Raw genomic sequence first — 14,639 nt, 5'->3', positions numbered from 1 at the left:
TTACCAAAAAACAGCCTGTATAGATGTTAAATGAGTTGAAGTTTCAAACATTAATGACAACTTTGTAATCTTCTCATACATTAAATATGTAGGATCGAACTGAGTTATCCCATCTTTCTAAACAAGGAAAGGAAAGTTCCCTTTTCCGCCTCTATCACTTTTGATGTTAATGAGCACAGTGAGTTCCATTTTAACTATTAAGAGCAACAAAACTTTCACTAAATACCAGAAAAGGATGACAGAGAAAGCGATTACAGTGTGAGCTAAAATGGATGACCTTACGGCAGTTAAATCGACTAACAAAATTGCTGTTCCAATCGGCAGAATGGCATGATGATTGAGAATTTAAACACAGAACCTTATTTATAAAATAAATAGTAAAGAGGAGATATGATGAGAAATTGACCTGAGAAGAGAGCAGCAAATAGCATTCTCAGAAAAATTCCTCCATTTCGCGGGGGGATCAGTTGATTCGTTGGAGAGAGCCAATGGGCGGAGGATGATCTTCGAGCAAAGAATGAGAACATTGGTCTGATTGTCAAATAACTGTAAAATTGGAGAATATATTCATCAAATTGTCGAGTGCCTCGGGGTAAAATTTTCTGGCAAATAAGTAGCATGGCCGCTTCATCCCGTTCCATAGACAAGGTCTCTTCTGCACTACTTTCTGTGACAAATCACGTCAAGGAAAATTGTTATTTCAGTTAGATATAGAATCTTAATGTGACTTTTCCTTCCAAGTAGTTCTGAAATTAGCAAATGGAATGGAAAGCTTAAAGAACAGGAAATCAGAACATGAACTCAGAGAACTAACTGGTATATTATTAAAAACAAACCAAACATGTAAGTAACTTGTCTATACATATCTGGAGGAAAATAAGTACATAAAATGACAAGCATCTACACACCCTTTTCTTGTTGTACATCTGGTTCTAGGTTTTGAATTTCTTTCTCTAACCAATCATTAATGCCTTTGTTATGACTATTCCAACATACATTCATCGGCTGGTATGAAAACATAGTAACTATTTATACTTTTGGAACTACATCATATTTGTAAAATCTATCTCTTCTCTACATTTAACACTAAACCTCTTCTGGTCAGATGAAAACAAATCTAAACTATAACTTGAAATGCGCTTATAAGCCACAAAATCAGAAGATCGTATTTGAATCTTCTGCAGCTGAAGCTCCAGTGAACCATACAGGTAAGTGGATATGCATACTTTATGCAGACTTGTAAAGACTAAACACGTGAATCTTAACAAAGAAAACTATTATAGGTCACCACGAATCAGAAAATGAAATTGGAGGACAAGATTATAGTTGCTTTACCTTCAAATTACTGGTAACATGTATACTCTCATCAATAGACTGCAAAGACAATTATAGTTAGAATGGTAAATCCTTGGCCGTACACAATCAATTTTGTATAACAAAGGAAGATAATGAAGAACATGAATTTTCTTATATGGATCTTAATAAAAATTAAAAAAAAAAAATTCTTACAGTGATATTCTTTAGAAGCTCAAAGGTTGCATCAACAGCTCTATATGCTTTAGGATGCCATTTCCCTTCAGACCAATCTACATGTGTAACCGACCAGTTTGCAATTCCAGTCGGATCAACCATCTGCAGCAGGCACAAATAACGGTTGGAAATCAATTTCAAAAGATAATGGAAAAGAAGATGAAACCCTAGTTAAAATTGGTCTTATGTGCTTACATGGAATGAAACCCTAGTTAAAATTGGTCTTATGTTCTTACATGGAAGAAGGTTGGCAAATAATGTTCGTCAGCATAGCAATTGTGTCCCTTGACTGGCTGTAAGGGTCAAACCACAGCAAAATCAGCATAGAACGCCATCATGCCCCAAAAGAAACCAAATTAGTTTGTATTAGTGGGCAAAAAAGTATCATCATTCTCACAGATAGCAAACTAGAAATATATAGCATTTTATTAAGGTGCTTGAAATTGTAAACCAATACACAAATAATCTCATATATATGGAATTATAGCAAGAAACATCCCCCACCACCGAAGCATCCAAGCCACAAACACACTAAAAATGAATAGATTAAGTTTTTGCATTTTGTTATTAGTTTTAGAAATGCAAATGCAATTGAGATATCGAATTATTGGCTAGCCAAGAAGCACAAACAGTTGTCACACAAGAGAACATAGGTTATCATTAGAGAGAACAAATCTAGCTTCAACCGTATAGTACGTAAGTCGGAGACATAAAATTCTTCCATATTTTTCCTACATTCGTCATTTGATCTTAGCAAGAAAACAATGACTCAAGCATCCACCGTTGAAAGCATTACTTCATCTGACTAGCTTATGATGATGATTCTATGATGCATTCACAGTTAGCAAAAGCCCCCCACAAACAAATTGTATAGGATGTTTACATATCCTAACTAACATCATCGATATGAATATACTTTGAGAAATTACAAAAGGATCACTGTCCAAAAACGTCAGAAATTTGGAACCCCATTAGTACACATGTTCATCCTATAAAATGTCATGTACAGGTCAACAAAGTTCATTAGGAAATTTATTAATTAAGATGCATTAGACGCAAAAATTCTCTTAAGGTATAGAGCTTTAACTACTGTAATCATAATAAATTTACAACATGTACGGTTACCTTACAGTGAAGCTTGAACTTATTATAGTAAAGCATGTCAGCAAGAATTAGCAAAGCATGCTGCCGCTTAACTGAGAACCACTGCACATTTGAATAGGAAATAAGATTTCAAAGTATCAGCATGAGCATAATAAATATTTAATTAAACTGATTGGAAGTACGCCAAAGGCCTTTCATTGCCACTGAAATTTGAATTCTTTCCATCTCAAGTTTCACATGCATGCTTGATATAACACACATCTAATCAAGAAAAGATTCTTCATAATGCATATTTGAGAATAAATATTATATGTTATGCTTTTCCCACCTAGAAAAGAAAGGTCTGTGCTACATGTACCATCATGTTAAAAAAAAGCTTCTATCGATCCCTTCAGGCATGTTGGATGACTGCGATGATCCAAAAAGCGGTTCATGCGGCTGCATATGCGGTTCGGACAATAAACCACATCGCATATGTAATATACTATGCAGTATGTAGTCGGACTGCATATGCCGCCGATACACGGCTGCATATGCAATAAAGTTTTTTTTAAAAAAAAAGATAGGATTGAAATGCAATATTGAATGTGATTGTTTGATTAAAAATTAGACATATATATATATGACTATTTTCATACAGGTTTAATTAATAATAATGCATATTAATGCAATTATTGCATATTAATGCAATTATCTTTATATAAATAAAACCTAACTATCTCTCTTATTTTGGTAGGTATTATTCCTAATCTATCTAATAATTATATTTATAAATATTGATGAATAATTTTGTAGTTGTTAGATGTTATTATACTAGATTTTTTTTTTAGTGTTGTTCTATCAAATGATGTGAATGACAATTTATTGAAAAAATATTTATTCTTCATAAAAGTTTATCGTTCTATTTTTTAAAAACATTGGTTTTTGTTTGACATTTTTATAATTTTGCATCGAAATTCCTATTTATCTTTATATTTAATAATTAAGAGTAAATTACTAATTGTTAGTTTGGTGATACATGTGTGCACCTTCACTTGAAATTAATTATTTTAATTTTTGAATTTTGAATTGTTACTTTAGTTATTTAGCTTTGTTAGAAAGCATTCATATACATTTTTTTTATACATATAAATGTTTATTAATATTTTAATAGATAGACCACATATGTGTTCATATATACGCCCGCATACCCATATGTGCTATATGGTAGATAACTGCATGGATACCGCATACGGCCTTTTGAAACATTGGTTGATCAATTAACAAGCTTATGGATGATTGCATGCACGAAAAGCACATCAATCACTCAGTATGCAGTCCTGTTTTAGAATAGGGATTGTCTCAGAAAATGCTACACATTCTACTTCTAGCTGCTTTTATTTAAAGGTTGACTGAATTTTGCACTGTATTTTACTAATGGAAAGAAGAGCCAATCCTGCATATCTAATCTTGACAAAGACAGTTATGTAGCAATCATCCAACCATAACAAGTAACAGGTAGTTAACGTCGAACTTGTTCTGCTTAGAAGCTCTGCTGGAAACAAGTACATTGACTACCTAAAACCAAACACCATCGAGATCAGATATGGCTAATAAATATGCTAAGAAATATGAGCTATCCATAAAAATTGTATGTACAGGAATCTTGCTAGGCATAAAACTTTAAATGGCCAAATTTCTAGCATGACCAATCTTTTGAATGGCTAGAATACCTCACACTCTAAGATCTCCTTTTCTTGCCATTTATGCAAAGTTACTTGAAAGGAAAGATAGATGTCATAACTTGTTTATCCTTATCTACATGTGAAATAAACATAGGATATCAAAGGCAGAGAATAAGGGAATCACAGTATCAAGCATGTTATTTTTCTCTACAATGGAAAAGTAAAGGAGGTTACATGCTGCAAATAGTTGAGCCGTAATGTCCAACCTAAGAAAATTTTTTCTGCACTTGGTTTTTTTAATGACTAAACAATGAAAATGCCAAGTGAGGACAATGTCTAAACGACAAGGATTTAAGTGCCCATACGCATATTCCGTGCCCACCGTGCTGTTATACAACCCTGTCTCCATAGCATTATTCAAAACCCTCTTTTCTTTGATATTAGCAATTACTTACATCAATAAAATGCAAAATATTTGATAAAGAAATACAATAAGCAATTAGAATATATTGGTGCCACCGAAATAAATTTCATGCTATAGTGTGTCAGTATACAAATATTTTTGTGAACAGCATACATAGGTACGGCATGGTACACACTGTGCCACACCGTGCCGGCAAGTGCTCGGCACGATCCTATGCCCTGGCACTTAAATCCGTGCTAACGAGTTGAGAATATAGCTTAACACACCTGTGCACCTTTCCTCCAATCTTTTTTCTCAATTTCCGGTAGCATATGCTCAGAATATCTACCTGTTCCATGTGGCCCTGGATCTTCAAAACTAAAAAAAGAAATAGCCAGCATAAGAACTCTCCTAAATAAATAACACTTCAGATTTTTGGCAAGTTTACAGTCACTTTACCAGTCAATGAAGCTGATATTTGTTTCCATCAGATAACTATATACATAATCAAAATTGTGAAGTGGTACACAACTGCAATGAAAAAATAATAATAATAAAATAAAATAAATTGTCAATACTAAAAAGAAAAGAGCAATAAAAAAATTACTGGGTGGCAAATCAAATTACCTGTCAGAAAGCAACACAAAATGCTGATTATCAGGATCTCTGAGTGCATTTGCTAATAACCTCTTCTCGGCATCAACCATTGAAATGTCACCCCAAACCACCTACAGCCACTTTATATGTCTAAAACTGCACTTCTAGTTCCAATTATGAGAGAAGAATTGATTCATGATACGATAACGCAAACTTAAACAATGAATGTATTTATGATTGGCATGATTGTCATTGTCTAATCATCAGTAACTGAAAGTAACAAGAAACTACTGACAGCCACTGCTTAGTAGATAATAAATAGACAGCTTTGGAACAAAACTGCATTTGTAATATCATAAGTTTGGTGTCACTATAACAACTACTCTGATTAATTGCAAGACATTGCTTTTACTTTATCTTCAAAAAGAAATACCATTTAATTGAAAAACTTCGAAAAAAGGTACCAATAGATATATTTACCTATTTGTGATCGTTCAACTAGCAAAATTATGATTTGGACGTCTTATGGACTTGATATTTGTGATCTTTCAACTAGCAAAATTATGATTTGGACGTCTTATGCCCTCAAGTCCGACTACACATTTACATTGAACTAATCATTTAATCAAGTGTTCTTTTTTTCCTTTCAAATAACTGAGCATTACCATGAGGACTCCGTGTTTCAAGGTAATGAGTTTATGATCCTGTGTCATTTTCTTTTTCTGTTGCTTAGTTGAACATCACGGTGTCGATCGACGAGAAAATCGAAATTAAGTAAGAAAGTTGTTTCACGAAGCCTATATATCTAAAGGTAGATAGCACAGAGGGGCCCAAAAACAATTATGCATAATTAGATGTCAGCGATCAATAACTGTTCCACCCAAAACTCTAAATTAAAGTGGAAGGTAGTTACTGACAGGAAACAGGTGGCTATGATGTGATTTAATGGTGTCTTGTAACCAAAGACTACGTCACCTTGGTGATGAAAAAGTAACAAAAACAGAAGAATATTGGCCTAAGATATTACAACAACATATTTCAGTGCGAAAGAGAGCTACTACTGTAAGACTTAGAAAGAAGACATGATGGATCAATTTCCATTCAAGTATAGCATCTAAGAAACCAATTACTGTAGTAGTTCATAAGCATACTAAATTTGCAGATTGTTGAACTATTGGAGGAATCTTCTTTCCTATCTCCTATCATGATTTGACGACACTTAAAAGCCTCTTAATGCCTTCAGATGTCTCTTAAGATGTATCCTACTGTAGCAGATGGTCAGCAATCCTAATCACAGATGGTATAAGTGCAAAACATCCAATACCATGTGTGATTATTTTCATTCCTTTCTTCTCTCAGCTCAAATTTTTGTCCTTAACAGCTTAACGGTACTTTGTGCTAACTTAAAAGGTCATTTTGAATGACTCTAGTGAAAATAGAGAAGCAACAAACACAGTCTAGACGATATCAATATAACAGTGGAACGCCAATTTTGTCTACTACTTATGCAATTTCACCTTTAGATACCATAAAAGCAACAAAACTAGCAATTAGTCAAACTTTTCATGCTGTCTCATTCTTGCGAAGAAGTTGCCTTCTTCAATCCTAATGTACTTTTCCATTTCAAGGATTGCCTGTGCCGGTGGCATGGGCCCATGCCGGCACGGGCCCGTGCTTGTGTCGTACACACAGAAACTGCGAGCGTACCACCCTATATCATGGCATCCTACCCCTGTATCACTCCCTATCGTGGGGCCACCCCTGTATCGCCCAGTGCCTGTTCGTGCTGAACTAGCACAGTTTGACAATGATACGGATCTATTTACTCATTTTTCTATCTTAAGAGGTCAAAAGAGATCTTTTAATGGTGTCGATCACGGTAGTACACATACATTATGATACAATTCACTGTAATGAATATGTTCGCAATTATTACGAGATGTACCAGTAACAAATGAGCTTTCACCTATATCAGCAATATTTATATAGTTGAGGGATCAATCTGGTAACTGATGATGACAATTATCAGTATGATCCACCTAAGCACTCAATGTAGTACTAGCAATGGAAGATGAAAGTTTGGATTTTAGAGTTATGATTTGGGCATATTGAATTATCTCTAATATTATACGTTGTTAATTATTAATCTTATATTAGCATTTACATACTTTCATGAGTTGTATATGACTATTTCGACTTGTACTGGATAAAAGATGAATTTGAATTAAGTTTATATGCATTACAAATGTTAAAACATCCTAAAAAGCTAACAATACTTGAAAGAAAAAAAAATAAGACAAAAAAACATGCCAAACCCTTCCAGTGCCACTGGCACAATGCACCGTGCCAGTGGCACCGCAATCTTTATTCCATTTGATGATATTTAGCAACATAAAGAACAAAAGCAACATTATATGACATCATGAATTCATGGCAATAAGATCTTCACTCGAGCAATGTACTACAGATAGGGCCTTGAAGCCTAATCATACACATCAACTGATTTTTCATGAAATTCCCTAAGTACTTGAGGAATTTGGGAATGATACTTTTATTTTTTTTTTTTCCAATAGACAAAAACAACCCCGATAAAGGGCAAAGAGAGAAATGCAAGTTGATTTTGGCAAAACACAGAATTCAAAGGACATCTATGTACTAACATTTGCAATTCATTGCCAAATTCGTAAGTGGACACTTTTGCACAAAAGGGTAGTGATACTAAAACATTGCAGGAATATTTATTGGCAGAACAAGCATGTTGAACCTGATCAATGTTCACACAGTGGACTTGACCGGGTCTTAGTGCACCTAGTCTATCAATAACAATTCATGCTTCATTTATACGACATTCCATGTCAAGATCGCATTAATCAGGAAACACCCACATGCCCCTGAAACCAACAAACAACCTAGGATTCCACTGATCAACATATTGACAAGCATTGCACAACACAATGAACATCATTAGCCAGATATTAGAGACATAAAACCCAAAGCTTGGGCATATATTTAATATTAGAATATCAGAATGATAATTTTTCTTGATGCTACAAGAATATTTCTTGTCTAATAGGCCCTTCTTACACCCTTCAAAGGATCTGCACCGGTCCTGACACCAAAAATTTTGCAAAACAATGACATCGTGCCTAATACGTAATGGAAAAGCTATTGCTACGGCACATACTTTAAAAAATGTAATATGTGGGAAATGTTTGGGTACCTTTTGACTGCGGATGTTCCGGCCAATGAATAAAGAAGATGTATGTACTGGTTGCTCTCTTGATGCATGCACATATATTGTAAATCTGTCTTCATGTCCCTGAGAATGCAGACAAGCAAGATGATAACAAAGAGAACTACTAATGTCCAGTCAATTATATTTACAATAACACCGATGGTATGTTAAAGGGTGCCCATTTCTCTTTCAAACTTGTAAGGAAAAGCAAGGGCATTCTACTCAATAATTTCAATGCCAGTTTTGACTCAACCTAGACCTAAGGTTCTAGCTAAAAGCATATGCTCAATTCAAATAAGAATATTGGGTCTACTAATCTCGGTAAAGACCTCAAAAATAAAATGAAGGAAAGGTCTATATCTATCTTTATAAAGTTGTTGTATCTATCTTTATAAAGTTGTTGACTAGCGCTCCTAGGCTTTGGTTGGTCAAGGACATTTATCTAATGAAAGAGAGAAAAATAAATAAATAAATAAATAAAAAGATAATGTTAGCTTAGTTCAAATTCAACAAGAGAACACTACAATCCACATAAACAAAAAGTAGATTTCGCTCCACAGACCAAACATTCTAATTAACAATATCTCAGATAATGATCTCAAAATTAAAATGAAAGAAAGGTAACATATACCATCCATATAGAAACTTGGCCCTCAGTTTTGTTAATGTTGACCTATGGAAATTTAAATAAATGGCTAACTATGACGATACCATGCAATAGATGTATAAAGGCAGGGTAAACCCAACCTACTAGAACAACTAAAAAAGACTCAATTCACTCTGAAAGGAATCGATCATATATTTCCTGTACTAGTTTGTATGCTTTCTCTAGGCAATATGTAGCATTTCCAAAGCATCTCATATAAGTCAAAGCATTGAAATTAGCAATCATTAAAGCAACAATCACTCGAGAAATGCTAATATATTAAGTGCTGGTACAAAACATCATTTTTCATTTCATGATGATAAAGCTCCAAGATGCATATTTTATTTTATTGATGAACTAGAAACATTTTAGATAAAAGCAAACCATCAGGACTCCATGTGTTAATACCATGGTAGCCATCATAATATCTACAAAGAGTAACGCCAGCCAACCAGTCTACAATGTATGTGAGAATTGAAGACCTGTATCTCTTGTTGATTTTGTCTTGCATCTCTCTTACACTAAAATCATACAAAAGTTCATATAATATGCAAGTTTCATTACTTTTTTGGTCCTTCAATCAAAAAAGTGAATATGCTAACTAAGTTCATGTCTTCATGTAGAGCAGTCAAAAAAAGCTTGAGGCCCATGAACCAGCTCTAGTTGGCTTGGTTCAGCTCACTCGAGCTCAGATCTAGAAAGCTCAAGATTCACGGAACTACATAAAATATTACAGAAATTAATTACAAGCAAATTACCACCTCAGTGATTAGAGTCTTCTTCTCTTCTTTCATGGGATGTGGGTTCCAATGTTGGTAACACTATGCTGTTTGTAATGTAACTTCCTATATATTTTAACTTCTGTATAGCCTAATAGTCCCACCCCACCCATAAAGTAAATGAATGAACCAGAAAGCGCAAAACGAACCAACTGCTAGACAGTTGGAAGAATGGTAGCTGGATTCACAGTCAAGTCACGAGCCGAGCAGAGAACTCGAGCATGGTCTCTCTCAGCTCAAATCAAGCTCAATACGGCCCCTTAATCAATTTTGAGCTGAACCTAGGCTGCCCTTTACACCCCTCTTCGCATGTACATTATACAAGATTTGCAGGTTGCATTGCAATTGTAGCACTGAATGAAAGACTCCAAATTGTGAAAGAACAAAGAAATTGCTTTCTTAACGGAGATTATTAACTTTAGCATGCATCATTCAGTTTGGACTGGACACTGAAAATGAAACTGCATGTGTAACTTCACATTAGTGTAACATTTACAGTTTAGGAAAGTGATCTGTCCAAACCATTCGAACCTACATATTAGATAAATACATGCAAAATAGGCATTTAGAACATACATACACTTCTAGAGAACAAAGTTTCTACCTGGAAGAATTTCTCCCACAACCTCTCAAAAGGCAATGAGCCAGGCGTCAAGAACATGAAAGCGATTTTAGGGTTCTTCGGCTGGAAAGCTGGCGCCAAGAGAATGTTTATATTGACAACATGAGCAGCGATTTCATCATCTGTGTAAACCCTTGCAGGTGCAGGGGGGTGAAAAGGGCTACAAACGCTCGAAGATAGAAAATAGCAGGCCGAGTAGTGGCGAGGCGGATAAACATAAGCCCCAATCAATGCTACACATATCAGAGTAAGCAAAATGATTATCCATAAAGGCCTTCTAGATGGAGATCTATTATAGCGAGGAGCTGCCATATTTGGTTTCTTTATCTAGAGAAATTCATTAGCGCACAATGTACATCAACAACACTGGTCTTCACTGATAGCTTGATTCAACAGCCTTTTCTTTAGGTATCATTATTAAACACTCGATTAAGACATGGTTTGCAGCATTACATTTACCAGTCTTGCAGAACCTGGAAATTGAAAAGAGCACACATTACACATCATCATACAGAAAGCCCTAAATTATCTATTCTAATAGGAAATAGACGAATCAAAAGTAGTTACAGGTAATGGAATTTTAATCTTCTATATTTGAGGAAAGAACAGGAGATAAACAATTGCAAGGTAAAAAGGAAAGGTCAAGCACAAGTTTGCAGAGAAGGGTATATTTAATACATGCCGGATCGCAATAAAATTAGCACCAGAAATGTTTATTTAAAATAAGAAAGATTAGAATACTTAGATGATGTTCATACAATATGCAAATGAAAGAAGATAAAGTTGATTCAGTTCCATCTTCTCAACGTTATAGAAAGAAAATACAACCCAACAAAGGAAAATCCGGATAACACAATACGCAATATTCCAACTTTGTAGGGATACATATTCAAATGTCCTTAGCAATTAATACCAATTTTCTCCCTTTCCCCTATGCATGTTGTGACATAATACGCAAGCAAGAAACTTAAAATTACCAATGAAATAAGATTAGTTGATTCATTTCTATCTTTAACCTTATAGTGAAAAGTGCTACCAGAAAAAGGAAAACTAATATTAATAATAGTACAAGATGCAATATTCCAACTTTGCAGTGATACATTTTTCAAATGTCCCTAGCAACTAACGCCAATTTTCTCTCCTTCCCCTATGCAGGTTGTGACATAATACGCAAGAAAGAAACTGACCAATGAAAGAAGATAAAGCTGATTCAATTCTATCTTCAACCATATAGTGAGAAAATATTCCCCAAGAAAGCAAAAATAGAGATAACAATATGCAAGATTTCAACTTTGAACTTTGAAGGGATACATTTTCAAATGCCCCAAGCAATTAACACCAATTTTCCCCCTTTCCCATTTCCACTCCCCCCTATTTATGTTGCTGTGACGCAACACCGCAACAAGTCAAACCTAGCCCACAAAAGTCAAATCACTCCACGCAAATTACCGACGAAGCCAAAGTAGAGAACTACGAAACGCCTCTCAAGAACTAATCAAAAATCAAACCAAAAAAGAAAAATAACTGAAATCGAAGCACCTCTTCCTCCAATTCTCACCAAAAGATTTAGCAATTTGGCGATCGCAGCATCGAATTAGCGTCAAAACAACTCGGAAAGCTAGAGAAAAACGAGAAATCAAGAAATCGAACCGATCGAAGTAGTAAAACTCTGAATTCGATCGCCGTGAGCTGAGATTACATCGAGCGAGACGAGATCGAGAAGCGGAAGAGGAAATTGGAGGGAGAAATCGGAGAAGTACCTGTGGGTCGTGCGCGAGACGATGAGATTGGGGATCGAGATCGCGAGAGAGAGAAACGGAGAGATCGATCTCGCGAGCTCCGAGAGAGNTTTTTTTTTTTTTTTTTTTTTTTTTTTTTTGAGGGGGTGGTCGGGGTATTTAAAGGAGTAGAGACACTGTATGGAGTAGAGAGAGACAAGGGTCAAAGACAACGACGCTGAGTACACATACGAAGTTTGTACGACGAGAAATTATTGGTGGACCGGGTCCACCACGTCAGCTGTAGACCGTCAACCATCACATCTCTCAACTTTTGAATCTGAACAAGAGATGTTTTCGGGTCGGAGTTTTCAAAAATTCAAATCCAAACCCGACAACCGAACCCAAGATCCAAAGTCAAATCATAATCGACGAGTTTTTGAAAATTCATATTCAAAATCGAACTCAAAACAATCATTTCTCTTTATCCTATTTAAAAACATATTATATTAATATTTTAATTTTTTAAATATAAATTTAAATATAATATTAAATATTTATATATATATTATATACTAGTGTAAAATCTATTTGCGTTGGGGACGGGTATAGACAAAATTCATATCTGAATTTTAATTCGTCGTATTTTCATTTTTCATGCCCGTATTAAAAAACGTATACGTTTAGCATCGAATAAATTTTTTTCCTTTCAGATTCGAGTTTGAATAACATTTCAAGTATCCATAACTATCGACATCCTTAATCTAAACCGTCCAAATTATTTTTTTTAATTGAAAACGAAAAAACTTTTTGTAGTATTGTTCTCATTTTCTTATTTTTTAAATACTAATTATATATAATTGGATATATTAAAAAAAATTAGTTGTTACATTTTGCTAGCTTATACTATATCCGGTCAAGTGGTAGACGACAACATATTTAAAAAAAAAAATTAAAAGCAAAAAAAATAAATAAATAATTATTTTTTGCTAAAGAAATACTTTGATAAAAGTTTACAATAAATTCACTGTCGATTTCTATATTTTGATATATAAAATTTTATTTAAAAGTAATAAAAAAAACACAGCACTAAACGAGGTCCAAAACTTCGAAAATACTGCTGAACTTGATTGTAAAATTTTATTATAATAGTTTGACATATTATATTGATCTAGACGCTATTTTTTTTCTCGTTCTATAGCTTAAAATTTTTATTTTGGTTTTCTAATAATTTTTCTTAACTTCTTAGAAAGATTTGTCATTAAATGAGATAATAAAATATTATAATATTGTACAAACTATAGGATAATATATTTTTATGAAGGACATGCAGAGAAATAAAGTGGCATTTAACTAGCTTATCATTAATATTTCATCACTTTATAGTTTATAAAATATAATTAAACTACTATTCTATGTAATGTCAAATCCTTGTAACAAAATAAAATTAAAATTACAAAATGTAGAGTAAAAAATTTCAAAAATATAATGTGGCAACGTGAAAATGCATCAAGGACCTAGTGGCAACTGCTGGAATGTTAAAAAATCGAGGCTTTTCTTGCCTGTAGCCCCTCATAAATTTTTTTCACAAATAATCCTACAAATTTATAATTACAAAATTGGCCTTATCATTGTCACGCAAGTGCCACATCAGCGGCTGGCTGTCATAAGTTAAACACAGTGAACCATTCACCGCATTTAGACATAATGAATGGTTCAAGCTAAAATGCATTACGGGGCTATTTCAATTTTTTTACGGGATAGATTACTGTTCAGCTCGTCCAAACACAGTGAACAGTTTCATAGCCGCTGATGTTGTGCTTAACTGCTTACATGGCGCTTGCATGGCGGGAATAGGACCAGTTTTGTAATTATAAATTTCGTGGAATTATTTGCGAAGAAACTTTTAAGAGCGGCCTAAATACAAAAAAAAGTCCGGAAATCAATTAAAATTAAAACATGTATGGTAGAAGGAAAGGAGCGTAATTGCAATTATTAGAAGGATAGGGGCCTCCCACGTAAATTTCCCACATAAAAATGGCGCACGTGGGGTGGATGGGTTGATCGATCCACTGATGCTGTGTAGACCGGGTTCAGAAAATGGTTTTCACACGTACAGACCCATAAAGATATTTTCAGCATTATTATGCTTACCCACAAGTGGTCACTAATGAAGTAATAATTTAAGAAAATCTTACTGTTTCTATACCTGAAATAAACGTAAGGGGTAGGTTTTGTGGGTACGCATAACAGGAGCTACATTAAATATGTAACTGTTATAATATTATTTTGTATTGTATTTTTTTTCTTTTTCTTTTTTTTAATTTAGGGAAAACTTCAC

The 14,639-nt window shown here is 34.2% G+C and overlaps 1 protein-coding gene across 2 annotated transcripts; it reads right to left on the bottom strand.

Annotated features, from left to right (window-relative positions):
• On the bottom strand, positions 1-12,428 carry LOC109711718. 2 transcript variants are annotated; one of them, XR_002216668.1, is made up of 12 exons: positions 12,341-12,428; positions 10,563-11,053; positions 8,519-8,617; positions 5,329-5,429; positions 5,161-5,232; positions 4,989-5,079; positions 2,656-2,736; positions 1,767-1,823; positions 1,510-1,632; positions 1,336-1,374; positions 407-667; positions 1-194 (listed from the first exon to the last, which is right to left on the bottom strand). XR_002216668.1 is itself a non-coding variant. In XM_020234898.1 (11 exons), the coding sequence occupies exons 2-11, from the start codon at positions 10,890-10,892 to the stop codon at positions 539-541; spliced, it is 1,122 nt and encodes a 373-aa protein (XP_020090487.1). In that variant the 5' UTR covers positions 10,893-11,053; positions 12,341-12,428; the 3' UTR covers positions 1-538. The 2 variants fall into 2 exon arrangements, 1 of the variants encoding a protein (XP_020090487.1); XM_020234898.1 differs by having other exon boundaries at positions 1-667.

Source organism: Ananas comosus, linkage group 6 (genome assembly GCF_001540865.1).
Source record: "Ananas comosus cultivar F153 linkage group 6, ASM154086v1, whole genome shotgun sequence".
Classification (NCBI taxonomy): Eukaryota; Viridiplantae; Streptophyta; class Magnoliopsida; order Poales; family Bromeliaceae; genus Ananas; species Ananas comosus.
This window is presented reverse-complemented; position numbering and strand designations above follow the sequence as displayed.